The sequence below is a fragment of the Rattus rattus genome, chromosome 9 (genome assembly GCF_011064425.1).
Source record: "Rattus rattus isolate New Zealand chromosome 9, Rrattus_CSIRO_v1, whole genome shotgun sequence".
Classification (NCBI taxonomy): Eukaryota; Metazoa; Chordata; class Mammalia; order Rodentia; family Muridae; genus Rattus; species Rattus rattus.
In genome coordinates this window covers 6062045-6085826 of record NC_046162.1, presented here as the reverse complement: position 1 = coordinate 6085826, position 23782 = coordinate 6062045, and the positions used below count along the sequence as shown (strand labels likewise).

Genomic DNA, 23782 nt, shown 5'->3' with positions numbered 1-23782 from the left:
TTTGTGTCATGTATTGATGTATTCTTCTATAGTAATAGATTCTCCTACAGTTCTTATATACTCTTCTTTTTTCTTTTTTAGGTTTGTTGTTGTTTGGGATTTTTTGTTTGTTTATTTGGTGGGTTGGTTAGTTGGTTGGTTTTTCAAGACAGAATTTCTCTGTGTACCCTTGGCTGTCTCAGAACTTGCCCTGTGGCCTTGAGGCAGGCCTCAAACTCATAAGGGTTCTGCCTGCCTCTGCATCTCGAGTGCTGGGATTAAATGTATGAGCCAACCCCTCCCAACTTGTTCCATTTTTATAACCCTAACATGTGTTAGTGTTAGTCTTGTGCCTTTATAATATGAGCTCAGAAATGTGTCCTCCTCTGCTGTCTCCGAAGGTTTGCATAGAATTGTACAGGGTTTAATATTTACTAGCATTTCTCCAGTTCAACCATCAGACTTAGATTTTTCTTTGGGCAATTTCCAACTACAAACAAAATTTCTTCAGTGGCTATTCTGCATATTTATTATATCACTAGAGTACTTGGCTGTTCATTGTCCATTTTACCTAAAGTTCCTCTTACATTATTGTCATAAGATTGTTCATAGTAGTCCCTGCTATACAGTGTGTCTGAATCGACTGGCTATCATGTCTGCCAGCTCTCAAGAGTGTCTGTAGTATCTACAGTAAGACCCCAATACTGCTTGTTGAGCCCCATTTTCTCTCCTCCTCATCAAAGTTTTACTGCAAAGCTTTCGTGTTGGTGATTTTTTCAGTTTTGATTTTTTTTTTTTTTTTTTTTGGGTTCTTTTTTTTTTCGGAGCTGGGGACCCGAACCCAGGGCCTTGCGCTTCCTAGGCAAGCGCTCTACCACTGAGCTAAATCCCCAACCCCTTCAGTTTTGATTTTTGATAAACGTATTGCTCATTGACTTTACTCTTCTTTTACAATGTATTCGTATACCAAATCAGCATTATTATGAGCATATCTCACAGAGTAAACAGACTCTGATTTTACTCTTATGCAATTAAAATATTTTAATATTTCATTTATTCTTTGAGGGCTTCATGACATGTATACTAATTTCTATATCTACCCCTTACTCAGCCCACAAATTTCCTCAGACCCCAGCCAACATGTTCTTTTTCTTCCTTTTTTTCAGTAACTCACTGTGATAGTTTGAATAGGTATGGCCCCTATAGGCTCATGTATTTGAATGTTTGACCCATAGGGAGTGACACTATTAGAAGATGTGGCCTTGTTGGAGGAAGGGTGTCACTGTGCGGTGGGCTTTGAGGTCTCCGATGCCAAACTACACCCAATGTGAAATACACTGTCCTTCTGCTACCTGCAGATCAAGATGTAGATATCTTAGCCGCCTTTCCAGCCCATGTCTATCTGTACACTGCCATGCTTCCTGCCATGATGATAGTGGACCGAACCTCTGAGACTGTAAACCAGCCTAAATTAAATGTTGTCCTTTATAAGAGTTACCATGGTCATGATGTCTACTCACAGCAATAAAACCAAAACTAAGACAGAAGTTGGTATCAGGGTCTTACTACAGTAGGTCTGACCATGCTTTTGTTTGGAGGAATATGGACTTTGGGACTATGGGTTAGAAAAGCTCAAGAGGTTTCAGAGGAGAAGAATTTTAATATGTTGCCTGGAGACCATTTTTGCAATGTTTTGGTGAAGACTGAAGAAAGAGCCTACCTGAGACTAAGGTGAAGAGGTTTAGATTAATTGCATTGGCAAAGGAAATCTCAAAACAGCCTAGCAAGGCTATATCCTGTAGTTCACTTTTATGAAGAGCATTTTGATGAAACAGAGCAAGCTTAGAAAGGAAAAATATAAAATGTATGATGGTTCAGGGATTAAAGGGGCACCAAAGAAGTAGAATGGAGCTAAATCTTGTGTTTGAGGATATTAAGTGGATTTAAGGGAGTGGTGCCTTCAGGGCAGCATTCTGCCCAGCTAAGTTGTGGTATACAGGCCTTTAATCTCATGACTCAGGAAACAAAGGCATATAGATCTCTGAGTTCAAGGCCAGCCTGTCTATGAGCAAGTTCCATGACAGCAGTGAAGAAAACCATCGAAGCAGAAAGGTACAGAGGCAGATGAACAGGGGACCACATTCCAGCCACAGCAAGCAGCAGAACTTGGCAGTTTCAGCCGCATAGTTCTGGCTTTAGAGTCAAGGATAGAAGAAAGGGGTTATGGAATCTCCCTTCTCAACTAAGGAAAGTTGCTGAGGCCAGATGTGTGGCCTCCTACATGGAGGCCCCGAGAGGCCATTGTGTGAAGCTGTGAAGGTAGAGCATGGATTGCCTTGAACACCCCGAGAGGTTAGAGATGCCAGAGTCATGGGACACCTGCCAAGGACAGCTGCAGATGGGAGGGAACCAGCCCAAGAGAAGGAAGTGCGTTGCAATCAACAAAGCTGGAAGGAGATAGAGATCGAAAGCACTTTAACACCAGACATGGAGATGCAGAGTTTGGAGTTTGCCCAGCTGGTTTTCAAGTCTTGCTTTGGTCCAGTATTTCCTCACCATGCTCTTTTACCTACATTTTGGAACAGTAATGTATACCCTGGGCCATTTATGTTGGAAGTCTATGATCTGTTAGTAGTTGTTGCTGCTGCTCCTGCTTTTATAGGGGATTATAGTTAAAGAGATTGCATGAATCTCAGGAGACTTTGAACTTTGGACTTTTATTGTTGAGACTGTGATATATGTATGGCTATACATCTGTGGGGGCCAGGGAGTGGAATGTGGTGATTGAATAGGTATGGCCCCCATGTGTTTGAATGCTTGGCCCATAGTGAGTGCCACTATTAGGAGGGGTGGCCTTTTTGAAGGAAGTATGTCACTATAGAGGCAGGCTTTGAGGTCTCCTATGTCAGGCTCCACCCAGGGTAGGACATATAGGTTGATGTCTATATGCAGGTGAGGGCTGGCACAAGTTAGGTCAAGGCCATAATTGACAGTAAAACAATAAGGCGGGGGCAAAGCTTTTGTAAAGCAGGAGAAAAGGGGAAGGGGAAAGAGAATCAAGATGGAGACAAAAAAAGATGACCTAGATCTGGGTGGTCTTGAATTGTCTAGGTAGTTGGGATGGATTTCTGTAGGCAAATTTATCTTACCTAGGTGGGCGGTTTATATCCTTATCCTTTGGTTGTGAGTTCATTGTGAGGATGTATTGTGGATTGAGAACTTAACATATAAATCTGATTGATAAATTACAGTGTTTTGAGTCATGATTTCACTGGGTGGTTGTTGGGAGTGTGAGCAGAGTCCGTGGCAGAGAACTGTGATAGGCCGGCCCATGCTGGACTTCTAGAGCCCTAATTTTACTGGGTAGCTGGAACCAGAGAGTTTGTGGCTAGCAGAGAGCCGCCGGGAGAGATACTAATCTGAGATAAATTATGGTTAGTTCCATGTGGCCCCACAGGTGCCGGAACTAACACTAGAGACCAGTGTGGCAAGGCGTCACGCTGGAACAGGCCAAGGACCACCAGGGTCAGAGAGTGCTTGGGGGCATCGTGGAGCTGCTGAGGTAAATTAGCGCTAGCAAGAGAACTACCACCTGGGTCAGAGAGAGCCTGGGAGAGAAGCGCAAAACAGTACTCGAACTCGCAGGAACCACGCACCGCTTTTTTTTTTTTTTTTTCTTTTTTTTTTTTTAACCACAACACAACACAGTAACCTGCTGCCCGCAGATCAAGTAAGACACCCTCTAAGCCCAGTCGGTACTGCTTGCCCATATGCTCCTGGGTGGTGGGTATGTTTACTACTGTAAACGCCCACAAAAATGATCGTCTTCCCTGGGGACTGTCAACTGCTAGTAGCTTGGGTGGATCTCCTGAGTCTCACTCCAGGCTTCTCTTGAGTTTTGACTGGCTTACTATGCAGGTAGCCATAGCTGCCCTGAGTTCATGAGTCCAGTGGCCATGTCCTGTCCAGCAAACAGCCTTTCCTAGCACGCCTTCATGGCCTGAATTCTCCCTGCCCACTCTTCTGAGATGTTCCCTGGGTCTTAGAGATCGCGATGTCCTGTGTAGGGTTGAGGACCCTAGTCACTCATTCTCGGCACTTTGACCAGTTTTGAACCTCTGCCTTAACCACTTCCCCTGGCAAAAAGAAGCTTCTTTTACCAAAGTTAAAAAGAGTTCAGATCTGTGGGTATAAACCTGTGTACCCAAAAGGCTGTTTGATAGGACAACCAGAAAAATCTCTTTATTGCCCTACTGATCTTCATTTGGTTATTAGGTGATTCCTGTGAAGGATATTGCTGGTTTTCGATATTTGAAGATGCTCTTTGTTACATTATTGAGTGTGATTTTATTTCATTATGCCACAGAATATACTCAATGATTGGTTGGTCAGTTGATCGGTTGGTTGGTTGGTTTGGTTTTTGTTTTTCAGGACAGGTTTTCTCTGTGTAGCCCTGGCTGTCCTGGAATTCACTCAATAGACCATACTGGCCTCAAACTCAGATCTGCTTACCTCTGCCTGAGATAAAGGGTGAGATTAAAGGTGTACACCCCCAATCCCCATGGATTAATGACTTTCTGATAATCTAGATGCTTATTTGTTGGTTATATAATTTATTTTATCTGCTTGTTCTATGAATTGGTAAGAGGAAAATACTAAAGCCTAACTAGTAGCTCTGTCCTAGCTCTTTGACTCTGGTTCTGTCAGGTTTTGTATTAAATATTTAAAAGCTCCTGTCAGGCACATAGATATTTGAAATTATGGTATTCTTTTGATGAATTTACCTTTAAATCATCACAAAATGCCCCTCACAATCTGTGGTAATAATTTTTTCTGAAAGTTCTGTCCGATAGTAGCTTGTTTCATCATTGCATGAATGTGTTTAGGGATAAGGTGCATGTGCCATCCTGCTCTCAGAGGACAGCTCACAGGGGTCAGCTCTCATCCTTTATTGAGAGGGTCTGAGGGATCAAACTTAGGTGATCAAGCTTGACAGCAAGCATCTTCACTCTGCACCATCTCACCATCCAGCATCCTTTTATTAGTTGTAAAAGTTCCTTTATTCTTAATATTGATTATTTATAGAGCACATGCATACCTTATTTCTAAGGTATCAGAAATGTGATACCTTAAATCATAAATTTATTCCCATACAGTTTTATACCTTCTGTGTCTGGTATGAGCTAAAGTCCCATTATCTTCAGCTTTGAAATATTTAATACAAGGGCAACAGCATTTTAATCTCTCAGAATTCTACAAAGAAAACTTCTAAGTGACTCTCTCTTCCGGTTCTAAGGACACTTGAGTTTACACTGGGTCTCACTTCAGTAACAGTAGCCTCGTTCCCCACTATGAAACTTAATATGTTCACCGTTTCTGGGGATGAGGACATGGACATTCTGCAGCATATAGCTGGGATTAGATGTGTTTATTAAAGCTGACTTTTTCTATATTTGTAATGGAGTTTGGGGTGTTTGACTGCCCTTGTACTGGGGTCTGAATTTGCAGTGTCCATGTGTGCTTTTCCACCTGATCTTTGTTCCTACTTCCCTTTCTCCTCCCATCTCCTTGTTTAGAGTAAAGCCTATGCTTGTTTCAGTTTACTGGGTTTAAGTCAGGAGACTGGAGGGTTTGGTTGTCTGTTGTTTGATTGGCTCTTTCTCAGACAACTGCTTGTCTGTAGAGTCCACTCTGGCTGGAAGTCAGGGTTTGTATTCCTGCACAAAACATCACGACCAAACCTGGGATCTTGTTAATCACAGCTGATTCTTCAGCCCAGCTAACCAAAGCCACAGAATCTTCACAATCAAAACAGCAACAGCCCTGACAAGAGTCTTTAATCTTCCCTCTGAAATTTCACAAGCCAGGCCACCATCTTCTGCACTGTTCTCAACATTATCTTCCAAGCTCATACAGAACTCTTAACATCCCAGTGGGTCTTCTGGCTCAAAGTTCCAAAGTCCTTCCACAGCCCTCCCAAAACATGGGCAGGCTGTCACAGGAGTACCCCACTATGCTGGTACCAGTTTGTCTTAGTCAGGGTTTCTATTCCTGCACAAACATCACGACCAAGAAGCAAGTTGGAGAGGAAAGGGTTTATTCAGCTTACACATTCACATCACTGTTCATCACCAAATGCAGTCAGGACAGGAGCTCACACAGGGCAGGAACCTGGAGGCAGGAGCTGATGCAGTGGCTGGCTTGCTTCCCCTGGCTTGCTCAGCTTGCCACCCACCCAGGACCACCAGCCCAGGGATGGCACCACCCACAGTGGGCCCTTCCACCCTTGATCACTAATAGGGAAAATGTCTGACAGCTGGATCTCATGGAGGCATTTCCTCAAGGGAGGCTTCTTTCTCTGTGATAACTCCAGCTTGTGTCAAGTTGACACACACAAAAAGCCAGTGCACTGGCCTTGAACTTCCTTGAGTCCCTGCCCTTGTATCTGAGTATCGGGGGTTGCAGGAATGTGACAACTTGCTCAGCTCTAACTAAATATTTTAAATGAGTCCATCTTCCACCTTCATGGGTTTATGAGCTACCTTTATTTTTATTGGTGTTCTGTATATTCAAAATGAGCATTCTCAAATAATCTTATATAGTTTACTTTTATTTTTTGTTTGTTTTGATTTTTGAGAGTCTTCCTGTAGCTCTGACTGTCCTTGAATGCTTATATAGACCAGGCTGGCCCCGAACACACATCGATCTGCCTGCTTCTGCCTCCCTAGCACGGGAATTAAAGCCATGCACCATTACACCCTTCCCACTATATACTATTGGACAACCACAGTGTGTGTCTCCATTTTATCCCTAAACTCCAGTTACTCACTCACACTAAGCCTCTTGGTGGCCTTCAGCTCAACTGTGCCTTCTGGGAGGCATTTCTTTCCATAATTCCTATAGCTATAGGTCAAGTTCACAGATATTTTTCTACAATTTTTAATCTGCTATCAATGTTGTACTTTTTTGCCCAGCCCCAGTGTTGTGTCTTTTTATTCAGATATTATAGTTTTAATCTCTAGAAATCCTCTTGGGCTGGAGAGATGGCTCAGTGGTTAAGAGCACCGACTGTTCTTCCAGAGGTCCTGAGTTCAATTCCCAGCAACCACATGGTGGCTCACAACCATCTGTAATGAGATCTGATGCCCTTTTCTGGTGTGTCTGAGGACAGCTACAGTGTACTTATATATAATAAATGAATAAATCTTTAAAAAAAAAAAGAAAGAAAGAAATCCTCTGTGTGTGTGAGTGTGCGTGTGTGCGTGTGTGTGACACAGGGTATCACTTTGTTGCCTGTGCTGATGTGAGCTCTTAGTTCTGTGACTCAGCCTCTGCAATTGTCCTAGAAGCTGAACCCTCAGTGTAACCGTGGGCTTTTCTATCTTGTCCTCCCTCATCAACCTTGGGGTTTCCTTTAACTTTAGCACTGTTGATGAGTTTTATGAGAAAGTCATTTAGGTCTCTGTCTACTGGAGAAATTTCTTTTTTTTTTTTTTTTTTTTTTTTGGTGCTGGGGACCGAACCCAGGGCCTTGCGGTTGCCAGGCAAGCGCTCTACCACTGAGCTAAATCCCCAACCCCTGGAGAAATTTCTTACATGTTTTTCCACTCATTTACTTTTCTTTTTATGGATTATATATTCTATGTATGTCTTGATTTTATTGGATATCAGATACTGTGAATTTTATCATGTGTAGTGTTTGATTAGGATTTTGGGTTCTGTTCAATTAGTTGAGTTACTTTGTGATTAATTTCGTTCATTTCAGCTGGGGTGACAGCATTTATTTCAGAGTCGTTGAGTCACATGCTAAGAGGTAGCCCTTAGAGGACACTGCAGCGCTCACGTGTCATGGGCGTCTCAGGAACTGTGCTGGCCCCTTGAGTTAATTAGGAGCCTTTTAGCCTTGAGCTTTGCAGCTTTGGTGAGTTTCTTCTCACGTGTGCAAGGAGAGCAATAGAGACTCCCTTATAGATCCCTCTAATTCCCACACTCCGGTACTTTGTACATAATGATAGCTGCCTCAGTCCTCCACATTTCAGTCTTCAACTCACCGAGACCCTTGGCTTTATTTGGATTGCCCTTCTTGTCCTGCAGTCTACACCGCTTTGGGCGTGCGCTACGGCAGTTGTAAGTATTACCTCATTCATTCCCCTCTCCTCGGGTTTAATAGTCCTATACTTCTTGTTGTGCAGTAATTGAAAACTGTTGTTTCATATATTTTGTCCTGTTTCTGGTTGTTTATGGCAGGAGGGGAAATCCTCACAGCAGTTAATCCTTCGTGGAAGAAGCAGAAGTCTTGTCTTTCCTTATTACAGTTTAGCTTGACATTCTGTTATCTTACATCATGGTAATACTAAGGATTTTGAATCCGTTGCAAGCAGCTCTGTTAGTCTCAACATATGATATTTGTCAGGCTTGGGATCTGCATTTCAGCAGGAGGTTGACAGATTAGCATATGAAGGGTGCTGAGCACAGTCCCATTGCTGCTGTGGACACAGGGACAGTGGACACATACTGTGTGCCTGATTCTGTCTTAGTGGGTCTTGAGTTGCTCATTTCATTCTCTTTTTCTTAAAATTTATTTATTCATTTTATTTATGAGTACACTGTTGCTGTCTTCAGACACACCAGAAGAGGGCATCAGATCCCATTACAGGTGGTTGCTGGGAATTGAACTTAGGATCTCCAAAAGAGCAGTCAGTGATCTTAACTGCTGAGCCATCTCTCCAGCCCTGTTTGTTTGTTTGTTTGTTTGTTTGTTTTTAATGGCAGTAACATGGGTGACTACCTTCTGATTACTTATTAGCCTGGGATCATGAACAGCTTTCCCATCAGTATCTGGAGATTGCCACTAGCACAGTCACTAATAAAAGCTCCAGGCTAAGCTGCTGCCAGGTAGAGAATGGAGTTTCTGCTGCCATGAGGAAATAAGGCATACGGAAAGTCTATTTATCAATAGTCCTAGTCTACATGGTTTCTTGTACAGTACCTGTGAGTTCATATGCATATCTGTTGTGTTGTGTCTAGAAAACACTTTCCCAGAAACCATCCACCACCCTGGCTCTGCATGGATCTCTGAGCGCACAGTCTCTGGGGATTGGGTAATAACGACTCCCATTTAGGACTGAGCACTCCAGGTCTCTCCCTCTCTCTGCATGGTCCAGTTGTGGGCCCCTGTGTTATGACTTCTCTGATCAGGGCTGAGTGACACACTGATCTGTGGGCATAGAACTATGTTGTTAGGTGTCATTTATTGCTGTGTCCATTTCTCAGACTGTTATTTTCTCCTTAGATCCACGTCCATCTCAGGCTCTTCCTCACTGACTCTTTGAGGTATGGATCTTATCTCATTGAGTGGGGGCCTTAAGCCCAGATTTCAAAGTGGTTGGATGCTCCCATAACACCCACATCACTGTTACACCAGTGGTTTATCTTGTAAGCAAGCCATTGTCGCTACTCACAGGGTTTGTAGCTAGGTGACATAGAGGATCGTTTTCCCCCTGCGGTAGCATGCACAAAACCTTCCAACACTGCGCACTAGCCGGTAGGGGTAAAGCTTTCAGCTAAACCCCCGCTAGATGTCTTGGTTCTGTGCCATAAGTATGTGGTATCTTCAGCAGGAGTCTTAGCATCAGGCTGTACTATCTAACCAGTAGCATTAGGAATACTCAAGAATATTTAGGGAAAGGTGTCTGCTGGACCCTTTTGGCCAATAAAAGAATCAGTCTCAACCATTTCTTTATGCCCAGGCCTGGTACAGCAAATACTTTCTAAATACTTACTAAAAGAGTTAGGTAATGTTTTCAGTATCTAGATGAATATAGTACGGCTTAGAAAGTTGTGTCTGAGAATCCTTCCTATGTCTCTTGGAAGAAATTAAGCCTTGTTCTTCCTCCCAGCCCCATGCCCCAAGAAATGAGACTCAGACTCAAGATGTATTTACAAAGACCTTGGCCATAGCTAGCTCTTCTCTTCTCATAACTTAACATATCCCATTGATTTTAACCTACACTCTGCCACATGGATGGTTACCTGTGTTCAGGTACCATGTGTCCATCTCGTCACATCCTCCTGGGCAAATCTCCTGTGTCTGGCTCTATCCCAGAATTCTTCCTGTCTAGCAGATGTCCCACCTCTATTCTAGCCTTTCCTATAGGCCATGGGTTTTTTAATTGACAGGTGATGCATCCATACAATGCACAAGACATTCTCTCTGTGCTTCTTTATCATATCTTCCTGCTAGATCTACCTGATAAAAGTTACAGCTCTGACATCGGGGAGCCTGGTAGGAAAGGTCCCCTGGTATTTATAGTTTTGTCTTCAACCTCTTACTTAGGTGAATAGCAAGTAAATTAGACCCTGTGCCTTCAAAAATGATTGTATGTTGAAAGGATTTTTTCTCTTGGCATGATACGCAAGCAGAAAGAGAACTGCTGGTAGTATTTGGACCCTAAGTAGGTTTCAGTTCTATAGCTTTGGTGTAAAGTAATGGGCAGAATCAGAAAGTTGAATCAGTATGTATTAGTTGCTTATACATTAATGTTTATAGTTTCAAGTTACATTTTGTTTGTCCATTTGTTTGCTTGCTTTGAAACAGAGTCTCACTATGTAGCAGTGGCTGGCCTGGAACTCATTATGTAGACCAGCTTGGCCTCGAACTCACAAAGATCCCCCTGTCTCTACTCCTGATTACTGGAATTAAAGGCATGCACTGTCACCATTGGCTTTCAGCTAAATTTTGAGCACCTGTCTTCCACTACCTTATTCTTTTACAAGTACAGAGCAAGCCTAGGACTTACAGAAGGCTGCTGTTAGTGATTCCCAATTCATTGTTCAATAATTATCATTTGTACAAATGCCGTGTACTAAGTAGTATTCTAGAACTTGGCAGTAATGAGAATAAAACATGAAAGCTTGTATTTTAGTGGTAAGTGATAAACAGTAAGTAAAGAAATGCTCACACAAGATGATGCCAAGTCATAAATGTTAAGTAATTTCAGTGAGGTAGTAGCTAGAGAATGAGGAAGTGTGCAGTTCCTGAAGTCCTGGTGAGAGAAGATCCTGGGATCCCCTGTGGGTGGGGCTCCAGTCCACGAGGAGGGAAAGGGCAGCACAAAGAGTGGCTTAGCAGCATACGTACTTGACTAGGAAAAGTAAAGGCAAACAAGACATTCAGTCAACTGCACACCACCAGACCTGTCGGTTATCAGTGAACTATATGTAAATGTCAGAGTAGGTGTCTTGCCATTTCTAACATTCGTGAATGGATGTTCGAGATTAATATAATGGTAATAGTAAAACATTGAAGAAATACATCAGTTTTTCCGTCATGAAGAGTTGATGCTAAAGAGAGGAGGCAGCTGTGGATTAGTTTAGTAGAAAGGCTTTGTGTTTAAGGGATTGAAAGCTAGGAAAATGCTTAGGGAATGAAAAGGGGGAAGTGCCTGCCTTTAGGCGAGCACTGTCACAGTCTGTGCTATATCTTGGTAAAGCTGCAGAACAGTGCAAGCTTGGGCTGTGCACTGCACACTGTACATGTAAAGTCAGATAGCCCAAAAACAGCAGCCTAGATTTATGCTTGCCTCTTTCCAAAGCTACTATTCCTCCCCAGTAGTCCTTTTGTCTTGGAATTGCCTTTTGGACTACATTTTTCCAAGACCATCATCCTCCCTTGTGCTATAATGAATTTTGAGCTGAAGCCAGGTTTTAACTCAACCCCATTATCATCTTCCTGACTCTATTATGAGCTCTTGTACACAGTTAACTTTTTAGAGCAGCTTTCCATGGAGGGTCTTAGTAGGCAGGAGGGCTATTAATGGTGTGTGTGATTCCTATGGAGACCTCTTGTAGGAGAGCCAGCGCACTCGGCTTTCTCAGTGCCAAACAATGAATTGCTAGAGAGGACAGAGCACCTAATAGGTATCAACACATTTCCAAACGTGTCTACATTATAGATGTAATCCTTTTCAAAACATCTGTGGTGTCTGCCCATTCTCTGAGAAGTCACTATTTGACTCTGACTCCCGCATGATAGTTTCCTCTGCAGATAAAGATGGGGCAATGCTAATGTCTCATCTTCAACACTATTCATCCTGTTTTGACCAAATGCCTGTGATCCTTATGATTCCACACATTTAAAACTACCTAGAAATACCATTTATCCTTTTCAAAGCCCCAACCATAAATCAACCATAATGGAACCCCTTGCTTTTATTGCAAAGCTGTGTGCTCCAACCTTTGAGTCTAAAGTGTTTACCTGGCTTTTCTGCCGCTGACTCAGTGGATTGGACCCTTTTAATGCAACTTGCATGGCAGTGTGGTCACCAAATTATGTGACGTCTTTAAATTTTATATATGATTGATAGCATATTGCTCTTTACTTTCACGATCAGGGCTTCAAATGCAGAAAAATGAAGGAAAAACAAAACAACTCAAGAAGTGAGTGTCTGATTCCTCGGATGCCTCCCAAAGTTAGCAATGCACAGGGTTTCTTCCTGCAGAGCACCCCAGGGTGCCGGGCGTGACCAAGACTGACTTACACCAGTAGCTCTGAGGAGCTAGGGGCGGCTCCAATGAACTGTTGTCCAGACCACGACCTTCGTTCAGCCTCTCATTCCTCAAGACCCAGTCTGTATCTCAGAAGCCCTCAGACCTCCTCTTTTCTGTTTCTAGGACATGGCTCCATACCTTTATTTAATTTTTAAAATGATTTATTTATTTATGTATGTGAGTGCACTGTTGCTGTCTCAGACACCCCAGAAGAGGGCATCGGATCCCATTACAGATGGTTGTGAGCCACCATGTGGTTGCTGGGAATTGAACTCAGGACCTCTGGAAGAATAGTCGGCGCTCTTAACCACTGAGCCATCGCTCCAGTCCATGGCTCCCTAATTATGTGACCATTTTCAAGCTGAGGTGCTATTTCCTTGCTAAGTATTACTAAACATGGACCCCACCTTCTCTGGACTGTTATTCTCTTAAACTAGTTTAGCTCCCCATTTTTCAAGTCACACTTTGACCTCTGATCTATCAGACATTCATATCCCAAACATAGGATGAATAAGACAGTACTTCTCAGCTTCTTCCTCCTCTTCTTTCTTTTGGTTTGTCTCTGTTCATTTTGACTTGGGTTTTGGTTTTTTGAAGCAAGATCTCATATATTCATATAGCCTAGGTCAGTCAAACTGCTAATCCTCCTGCCTCTACCTCCCACGTATAGGAATTACAGGCTTGTGCCACCATCTCAGTCTGATTCTCTTGTGAGGCTACACAATTTACCATTTTTGTTTCTCTTTAGTAATCAAAAAATTCCCAGGGATTGTGTCGACATATCTTCAATAAACAAAAAATATGAGTAGTATCACACTAACCATATTAAGATTCTAAATCACTGAAGTGGGATAAACTAGAGAATCTCTGGATTTTAACACGACCACCCCCACCACCCCACCCTCCTCCACCCCATCCCTGCATACCCCTGATTCCTCTCCCCTCACTTGAGGGCCTTAAGTATGCGAGATACAAGCTTCATCCATAGCCTTTCCTTATTTAAAAATGCAAATGATACCTAATTCTCAGTAGTGAAGTTAATGTGGTAAGGGCTGGGGGTATAGCTCTGTTGTAGAGCTGCATGGGGCCCTGGGCTGGGTCCCTAGAACTGCATAAAACTAGCATGGCGTCTTGGGCCTGTTAATTTCAGGACCAGGACTAAGGAGGCAGATGCAGGAGGAACAGCAGTTCAAGGTCATCCTTGACTTACACAGCAAGTCAGAAGACAACTTGGGATATGCGAGACCCTGTCTCTAAAATAAAAATGAACATAAAGAGTCAATAATTTTAGTAAATAAAGGAAATTATAAGTGGTTGCATAATGATTACTTGTTAGGAAACTTTTAATAGCATCTCTGTTAATTCAAGTTAAATGTATCTCTATCCGTTTTTGGATGCTCTCATGTGGGAACCTGACTCTCATTGTAACCTTCTATCCGGATTCCCTACCCACTTCCATCTGCAAACCAAAGTCTCACCTCTACAGTGTATCCTCCTCCATACTGTGAGTGGCAGCCCAGTAGGAACTGCTATCTGAGTTCCTATTTTGGGACTGGTAACTAGTTTGGTTTGGTTTGGCTTTGTGGGTACCAAGGATCAAATCCTGAGGGCCTTATGTGTGTTAAAGTACTGTACAACCCCCATTGTTATAAAAAAATTGATTCATGTGTATATTTTTACTTAATACTTGATTTTAATATAGTTATTGATGATACAGATTCATGGTCCACCTTCTTATTTACTTACTGTCCAACCCTGATCTTACTGTGTTCTAAGAATGTGTCCTTGGACAGGTCACTTAAATCTCTAAGCCTCGACTATAAAATGAGGATAGCGATTGCATACCCATGGTAAGAGATTGAAAACAACAGTCGATGTGAGCAGTCCAGGCTGTCACTAGCAGGTAGTCGTCCTCAGCGTGCATCAGCTGTTTGTTGTTACTGGAGAACTTTTTCACTCATTCAACTCTGCAAAGTGTTTTCCAGATGATGGGAAAGTGAGACTATCACTGGGAAGGCAGCAGTACAGTTAGGAAACAAAGGCTCTGCAGCTCCCACAACAACCTTCCCAAGCCATCCCAAGCTCTGTCCTTTAGACAGCTCACTTTGACCACCGTTAAGACATGATATTTCCCTCAGAAAGCAGCGGTTAGGACAGGGAGGAGAGGTCATTTTGTGAAGTACTTGTCATGTACGCACACACGTTCGAGCACCTGAGTGCAGACCCCAGTTCCCCCTTTGCCAAGCCAGGCTCCGCAGCACCTTCCTGTAGTCCCCACTCCGGGAAGACGGGGAGGGGAAGATCCCTGGGGCTTGCTAATCAAGTAAGCAAGCTTCCGGTTCAGGGAGAAGTCCTTGCCCCACAATTAAGTTAGCAAGTGATTGAGTAAGATACTGGACATTAACCTCTGGCTTCCTAATGTGTGCACAGCCTCCACATGCATGCGCACACCAAAAGTAAAAAAGTCCCAGGGGTGGCAGCAATGCGTGATCCATGTGACTCTTAACTATATTACTTTATCCTAGAGTGACCTCTGTGGAAAGTCATGGCAGGGTTTGCGTTTGCTCCTATTTCCCATGAAGTACTTTTCACTAACTAGATGCTTGATAACCAGTCAAATTGAACACAGGTTGTTCAAGTCCCAGATGGGGAGTTCTGTCCAGTTCAGACCAGGAATCATTTTCTTACTACTGTTTCTCTATGCAAAACCCTGTAATAGACACAAGGCTTAAAGTGAGAAAGAAGCCAGAGCCCTTCTCTCAAGGGCTTTCACGGAAGTGCTTTGAAATCCTAACTATTTTAATGGAGACAATGTATCAAATGAGCAAACAATTGAGTAATGGGAATGACTTGTTCTTTATTGTTGTGCAGACACAGTCGTCTCCTCCAGCTGCTGTACGAGTCTAGACTACATGGTCACCTATCTCTTCAAGCACATAGCAAAAGAGGGGAAGAAGCCACTTCGATGCAGAGAGTCTATGCAGGCTGGACAGAGACTGTTACATTTTATGCAACAAAACCCAGATGTTCTGCAGCAGGTAACATCTCTTAAAGTCTTTCCCAGAAGCCACCCGGCCCCTGAACTTGTATGAACGTTTGTCAAGGTGGTTATCAGTTATTCTTGTTGGTAGGTTTCCTGGACAATGGAGAGTACATGGCTAAATTCGGGATTACCTACCCATAAAGATCTAAATGCTGTTCGGTTTACTGTGGAACTCAGAAAGGGTAATTCTTTTGACGCCAAGAAAGAAGAGTGGCACAAAAAGCTCAGACTTCCTACCTGGACCTGGGGCAGTCCTGCTGCTCCTGCTCCTTGCAGACAAGTTGCTAGGAGGTGTCCAGTCCTGACAGTGTAAGGAGCAGTTGTTCCTGCATATGATTGGAAGTCACATAGTTCCCACATTAGGCAGTGTTCGCAAACATCCAATTCATACGTCATAATGCTGCCATTTCCTTGTCTTCAGCTGTATTTTCTAACTGGCTAACACAGGCTAAGTCTAAGTTTATGATTGTTCTAAATAGCTCATTTCTACCAATCTGAGAAACAACATATGTAAGAAGTGAAATGCCAGGAATATTCCAAAAAGAATAAAGCCATTTTGCAGGTATACGATCATTACAGTTGATGTTTCTACTTCCACAGAATTTAGGAAAGATCTGGTACACTGCTTTCAGCTTTCTTTGGCCACAGGTACATCCATAATGGTCTGATTTGCAGAAGTAAATACTCAGCTGACTATTGTCATTAGTGAGCAGTGCCATCGTAGTCCGCACACCGTATCACTGCACACCACATGGTGGACCTAGCGTGGGAGGGCCTGGAAGAGGCTCTCTTCATACTCTCGTGGCTTTGCTCGCATTTAAACAAAGTTAGGAAAGTCTTATTTGTGGTGACATTTCAGCTAACTAGTTGCTTTCCGAGGCCAGATGACAGGAGTGTAAGTCATTCATATTTTGAGTAACTAGACTCGTCTTCATTGAGGCTCTGGTCAGTGTAGCTCTTCATGAGCATCTGTTACCCTCATGGTGCCATGCTCTAGTCAGGGAACCTCAGCCTTCCTCATGAAGCGCACACGAGGGCTCCAGTGTACTCCATCCTGTACCAGTATTGACTGGCTTTGTGTGGGACTAGAGATGTGGCACTCTTAAGGATCCGAATGATCTGTTTCATTTATTGTGTACAAAGTGCAAAACAAGATTTGTAAAGATGAAATTAATCCATCAGTTCTATTAAACTCCTGCAGAAGGGGAGGACTATGAAAGAAGTCTTACTTAACTCCAGAACCGCCTAGAAATGTGGCCATCCTGGTCCCCAGTTTTCCAGATCAATACACTGGATGCCTCAGGATTCACCAGAAATTAATGGAATTGGAATTGAAACCCACATCTGTTTAGTTCCAAAACCCACATCCTCACAACTCCCACCGCTGATTATCAGGGCATGTCAGACTTCCCTGGATGCCTGTGTAAAACACACACTGTCATGGTGAGGGTGCACTCCTCCCCCACACTTCCACCTGCAAGTCGCAACTGTACAGGTACAGGCGGGAGTGCACTGGCTTAGAGAATTGAGGATAACAAATACCCAAGGATACGCTAGAAATCAGGCTCAGCCTACCATGACAAAGGCCAAGTCTACCACCGAGTCACTCCTGCACAACATCCAGTGTTGTCCCATCAGCTACGGCCAGGCACTTCTAAGTCTGTTGAAAATTTTAGCAAAAATCAATAGGCTACAAGCAAGTAAAATGGCTATGCAGACCAGCCAGGTCTTCACTTGGAATCGCCATGCATTGTTGGTTTAAGTCATTTCTGTGTGTTAATAAGACTTGGTAATCTTTCACTTTACAGCACATGACTAAGGAGTGATATATCTTTATTAAGCAGTGGAATACATTCTATTTATTTGGGATGTAAGCTTTCAGATACCACTTTAAATATTAATGACGGTCTCTGATAGTCAGCATAAATATGATTTGCATTAGCACCAGCTTATGTCATCTTGAGTGCCTCTGATGTCAGCTATTGGGTATAGTAATATCTGACATCATCTCCTTAGGTCACTGACAACTTTGACCTCTATTCTTATGCACAGTTTCTGTCGTCTCAAAAGCTCTTTTGAATTGATTTGAAATTTTGACTCTTCCCTTTATGAGGCAGTAAAATTGATAATTATTCAGATGGGAACTGAGCACTGAGTGAAAAATCAATTCCACCCGCTCTCTGCTGCGTATAAAATTACTTCTGAGTCTGCTGGACTGAACGGATGGCCAGAGTGAAAGCAGCAGGCAGGAGCAGTGGGAAGAATCAGCTGGACAGAGCTAATAGCCTGGAGGGGTAGACCTGGGACAGAGGGAGCGGGCCAGTTGGGGGTTATTGTGAGTAGGGATGGGCCCATGGATCATCTGTTTACATCAGCTTTCCAAGGTCTCATAAATCAGCCCTGAAGAGTGGCAGACCCAAGATTCCGGCTCTCAGCAGTGGGACTTGTATTAGATTATTCTCATTTTCACACTCAGATGAAAAGTGAGCCATTGATTATTCATTGGCTGCCCACTAAATGCTGTTTTTATAGATGATTTGCCTATCACAGAAGGTAATGAACAAGGTTGCTGCTTCATAACTGCGGTCTCAGTTTTCAAGGCATCTGTGTCATTAAGTAATGCCTAACCCTATTAAAAGGAATGGGTTACAAATTGCTTAACAGTGCTGAAAAACTAGACCCTAATGACTAATTGTGCCTGGAGTTTAGAGAGGCCTTGTCAGCTCTTTAAACTAAACTGATGCAATGATGCCGTAATTGTTTACTGGTTTGAACTGTTTCCCCCCCACCCTGGACATATTTGGCTGGAAGCATAACTGCATGGAGAGTGTCAGTCCAACTGCAAAAGAGATCTCCTCAAGCTTCCGCAGAGAAGCCTGCACCTCTATGGGCCTGGCCACTTGTGTGCTGCAACCTGAGAAAGACATGTTATGTCTTCTCACCTGGAAGTGCGTTTGCTGTGTCCTGTCTGGTGACTATAGATCTTCCACAGTTTGTAAACAGTGTAACTTTGCAAGGATTAAAGTGTATTACATGTGAAGAGTCATTGGATTTAAGTTAGTCTGTCTGAGGTAAGAATTGTATTGCTTCAACTTAACATCTGAGAAAAACCCAGTTTGCATAAATTAGGGGAGAAGAATTCCCCAAGTATATTTAATCTAAAAACTTAAGAGCAGTGGCAGTGGTCCAACTGCTCATCACCACTGACTAGCAGTAGGTGAGAGTGACCTGCTGTAGGAATTTACAGAGTACATTTGTATATTAATTTTTTTCCATTTCATTACTACTCATGTTAAATGTTTGCATTTGAAACCAGTAGCTCAGTATTCATTCAAGGGTATGAAAAGAGCTGTGTTCAAATTAGGTGAGTGTAAAATTGAGGGATCGCTTTAGAGACGTGATGAATGAATTCTTCTAAAATGTTAAGGGCACTTGATGCGGAATCTTGTCTGCATAGAATGTCCTTTAAAACTCTAGCACCTTGTGCTTAAGAAGAACAGCACCTCTGGCTTCGCCGTCACTGAGTGGGTTCCGGTTAGCTTGCTGATGTGTTACGTCGCAGTCAGTTTCAAGTCTAAATGCATAGGAGTTAGAGCAGTGAGGTTTGGGTGTCTCTTGCCCAGCCTGCTCTAGTTCACTGTCTGGCTCAAGTCAGTTCTACTAAAACTGCAGAGAGGTTCTAATTAAAATGCAGAGAAATTCTAAATATTATTTTCTTTCTCTTTTTTATTTCATCTGTTTATTCATTCATTCATCCATTTTTTTGTTTGTTTATTTGCTAGCATGCCATTTAACCAGGAATTGTGAAGAGCTGTCAAGAGCCATAAGAATCATACTTCAGTAGGGACATGAGCGAAAAGAACAGTCACCCTTTCCTCAGCCAGTCAGTCAATCAATGAAAATTGCTTTTGGATAGTGCTCTTCGTGACATGCATCCCAAAAGAATTGCAGCGGAAGGGAATCATCTGCTCTTTTTTCATCTCCGTATTTAGACTGAAATGATATTGCTCAACATTTTGACATAGTATACAAGACATCTTTCATACTTAAGACTCCATTCCTTAATACTGAGGAGGAGGAAGTGCCGACACATGTTTAACCGGTGTGGAGGCTTTGGCCTGTGGGCTTACTGAGCAAGAGTCTAAGGGCAGAAAACACTGAGACAGATAAAATACACTCGTGTTCTTATTTAACTCTTTAAAAAGCAATTAGCCATATTTTTAATACTAATGAAAACATTGCTCACGATCCTTAAACTTCAAAAAGGTGCCCTCCACTTAACCAGCTAGTTCTGGCTGGATTTATAACTTCACTACTAAAAACATGGTAGAGACGAAAGCAGGCCGGAGGAACATTCATAACTTGGCAAGAGTTAAAAATAGGCACTCAGATTTTGTGGCAATTGCTCTCACATTACCTTATCCTTTTTCATAGACATCTATGCATATTCTGTGTATTCCTTCTAGGAAAACAAATACCTGCAAAACGTAAGCCCACCAAAAGCCCATGTGCAGGCACTGCCTTTAGTTCTTTGTGTACAGTTTCTGACATCATCGAGCATCTCTGTGAAGGCTGCTGGCATCAGCATTTCACAGATGTAGAAACTGAGGTAGAAAAAGTCAAGAATATTTCCCATGGTTACATTCTGTACCTGAAGGACTAAACTGTTCAACCTTCCTTCATGTCTTTATTTTCCACTTTTTGTAGATACTAGTTATCCCTAATAATGGCTTTCATTATGACATTTTTATGCATGTATCTTTATCATGTACTCACAATCACTCTCTCTTTTTCCCCTCTCACACCCACTGCTTCCCTCTTTGAAGAATTAAAACATTACGGGAGATCTCTTTAACCCCAGAGTTCATGGACTTACCCACAAGCTATCTGCTCCCCAGCTGGTGGTCCTTCATCTAAAGATGTCTGTCGTCTGTGTTTTGAACACTGTAAGTCCCACTGGGGCATCGCAGTGTAGAATGATCTAGAGCACTCATCCTTTTAGAAAGCATTAGGTGTTCATCTGTGTGTTTGTGTGTAGGTCTGCACATGAATGCAGTCCCTGTAGAGGCCAGAAGAGTGTACTGGATCCCTGGACCTGAATTCCAGGGAGCTGTGAGCCACCTGACATGGGTGCTAGGAACAGAAGTCGGGTTCTCTGCAAGAGCAGCAAGTATTCTTAGCCATCAAGCCGTCTCTGTGTGACCCAACTGCGCAGTGCAGTTGGGACAGAATAGGTGGGCAGTAGCCCAGAGAGGCAGTGTGGTTTCTCAACCAGGTGGTAGGGAAAAAACAAGGCTTAGTGGCCCCAGTCTCATCTCTGAGGCAGAGCTGAGCTTCCTGTCCTTTGTAATTGTGTAACTAGGTGAGGAGGATATAAAACGTAGGGACGTGGTTCCTGAACAAACCAGTCTGGTAGTGTAACTGCTTAGTGGTGAGTGGTGATCTTGTGACTTTCCCTAATATCTTTGAGGTTGTTTTTGAAGTTTCCTTTTCTTCCCTTAATTGTTTTTATTTTTATGTATATAGGCATTTTTGCCTTCATGTTTCTTTGCACCACTTGCATGCCGGTGCTCATGGAGGCCAAAAGAGGGCATGAGGTCCCCTGGAACTGGAGTTACAGAAGGTTGTGAGCTGCCACGTGGTGTTGGCAGTCGAGCCTGGAACTCTGGAAGGGTAGTCAGGGCTCATAACCACCGAACCATCTCCAGCCTGCTTTTGGTGTTTGCCGTCACCTGGTTTCTCTAGGAAACTATGCAGATGGCAACTGCTCACAAAGGTAAATGTCTCTGTGCCACCCCCCACCCCTCATCTCCGCCTCATCCTTAATCTCAAACTCACTCATCACTTCTTCCTGGTGAAGCCTTTCTTCCTCGAGGAGCCATTGCTAAGCTCTCACTCCAACACCTGGTTGCTCTGCTCCTCCATGCCTGTCCTGGTCATCACCAAGTGCACTGATGAATCCGGTTTCTCTAGAGCCACAGTTCTCAACCTGTGGACCTCGACCCTTTGGGAGGGGGCAGTGTCAAATGACTTATGGGGGTCACCTAAAACTAACTAGCAAAATTACTGTTATGAAGTAGCAACAAACATAATTTTATGGTTGGGGGATCCCCACAATATGAAGAATGGTATTAAAGGGTTGTTGAGAAGCACTGATCTAGAGGAACAGAGCTGCTTAGAGGTTGTGGTCTAACTGTTCTAACAATGGCTGTCTCCTTGCAGAAAGACCCAGAATCCATTCGTTTTTCAATCTACAAGCTTGGCTGTCTCAGCTTGGCTGCAGTACATGTTGAAACCCCAAAGAAGGGACGCCTCAGCAGCAGGGTGGGTGAGAAGTCCAGCGAGAGTGAGGGCAAGTGGGCAAAGTCAAAAGCTTCCTTCTTCCACGTTCTGTTATACCGGCTGCCACCAGAAATTGTGGCCCACATCTATGGCAGGTCCCCCACCTCAAATGATCCAATCAAGAAAAATCCCTTATGTGTTTTGGCCACGTGTTTGGTTTAATTGGCTTTTGGTTGATTTCAGATGTAGCCAGGCTGACAAGCAAGATTAGCCATCATCATACCAAGCATCGCCAGCTAGGGTTCCTGTCAAGCCAAGCAGTAAATATTAATAAAGACAGGAAAGAAACCCACAATTAAGAGCACAACCTCTCTAAAGGGGGTGGCCTCATCACATCCCCAAAAACCAGCTAAACATTGCCTTGCCAGACACATTGAACTTTGTCCTAAAGCGATATGGAGATTTGTGTTTTGTTAAAAACAGAACAATGAGCTGGCTGTGTGTGCGTGTGGTTCTCAGTTTCCTATCTGTGCCGGCTGTGACTATGAGGAGGGACAGCGCTGAGCCCTCCAGTGGGGAGCGCCCTGCTGCTGTGGCTCAGTCCTGTAGCCCTGCCTCAGACAGTGTTGTAATCTGACTTTTTTTTCCATAATTTTTGAAGCACTTTTATTTGTCCTTTTTTAATATAGTTATTTTGGTTTTCCTTATCCTGTTTTGCTTTTTTATTACCAGGTTTGTTTGAGGTAAAAATCAAGAGTGTTCTCTATCCAGATAGACCTCTATCTGTGTGGGGGAAGGAGAGGGAGAGATCTAACTACTAAGAATGAAGTTAAAATGCATAAGAAGGCCAGGTCTAAACTAAAACATCTAGGTAACAGCATGAAGACACTAAAAGTCAAAGAGGGAGGCTGGAGAAATGGCTCCAAGGTTAAGAGCGCTGGTTGCTCTTCCAGAGGACCTAAGTTTAAGTCTTGGCACCTACATGGCAGCTCACAACAGTCTGCAACTCCAGTTCCAGAGGATCTTCTAGCCTCTGTGGATATTACATATACATGGTACATAGAAATATATCCAGGCAAAATACCTGTGTAGGTAAAGTAATAAAGTAATTGATTAAGTCCAAGAGGGAATAAACCTTTTACAAATGAAAAACTCTGGCCGGAGAGATGGCTCAGTCAATAAAGTGCTTGCCTTGCCTCACGCTTGTAACCACAGCACTGGACAAAGACAGGTCCCTGGGCTTCACTTCCCAGCCAGTCTAGCCTATCTGGAGGGTTTCAAGCCAGTGAGAGACCCTATCTCAAAGAGTACGCATGTACAATGGTGTACACATGTGATCAGTCAATAGATAAATGGATGATAGATAGACAGATGGATAGATAGAATTTTAAAAGTAAAAACTAGTAATCTTGCTGGGGATTTAGCTCAGCGGTAGAACGCTTACATAGAAAGCGAAAGGCCCGGGGTTCGGTCCCCAGCTCCGAAAAAAAAAAAAAAAACAAAAAAAAAAAAAAAAACTAGTAATCTTTTTTTTTTTCTTTTTTTTCGGAGCTGGGACTGAACCCAGAGCCTTGTGCTTCCTAGGCAAGTGCTCTACCACTGAGCTAAACCCCAACCCCAAAACTAATAATCTTTATTAAAATATTTTACCTGTAATATTATAGAGTTATCTGTTCCTTTAGAACCAATTATGTTTTCTTTTAGAAGAATGGCTATTATCTTAATCTTTTTTTTAAGTATGTCTGCTACTTTGATTTTCGTTGTTAGGTATACTTGTTGGGTGACTTTTAAGTTGCAATATAGATATCATAATATTAGTGTAACTATAACGATCATTTTTGTGGCGTGCCTCCTATCCTCTCAAAGATATCCCACATCTTGACACTTGTGCAGGCCTCAGCACCGCCTCGTTCTCTACAGTGGTCCGTG

At 43.0% G+C, this 23782-nt stretch overlaps 1 protein-coding gene across 3 annotated transcripts in view; it reads left to right on the top strand.

Annotated features, from left to right (window-relative positions):
- The window catches only part of Ranbp17 (RAN binding protein 17), a 289555-nt gene that overhangs the window by 243169 nt on the left and 22604 nt on the right, over positions 1-23782 (top strand). For all 3 annotated transcript variants that reach the window (XM_032914024.1, XM_032914025.1, XM_032914023.1), the window contains one exon: positions 15400-15566. In XM_032914024.1, the coding sequence (XP_032769915.1) occupies positions 15400-15566 (167 nt within the window). The remainder of the gene's footprint in view (positions 1-15399; positions 15567-23782) is intronic.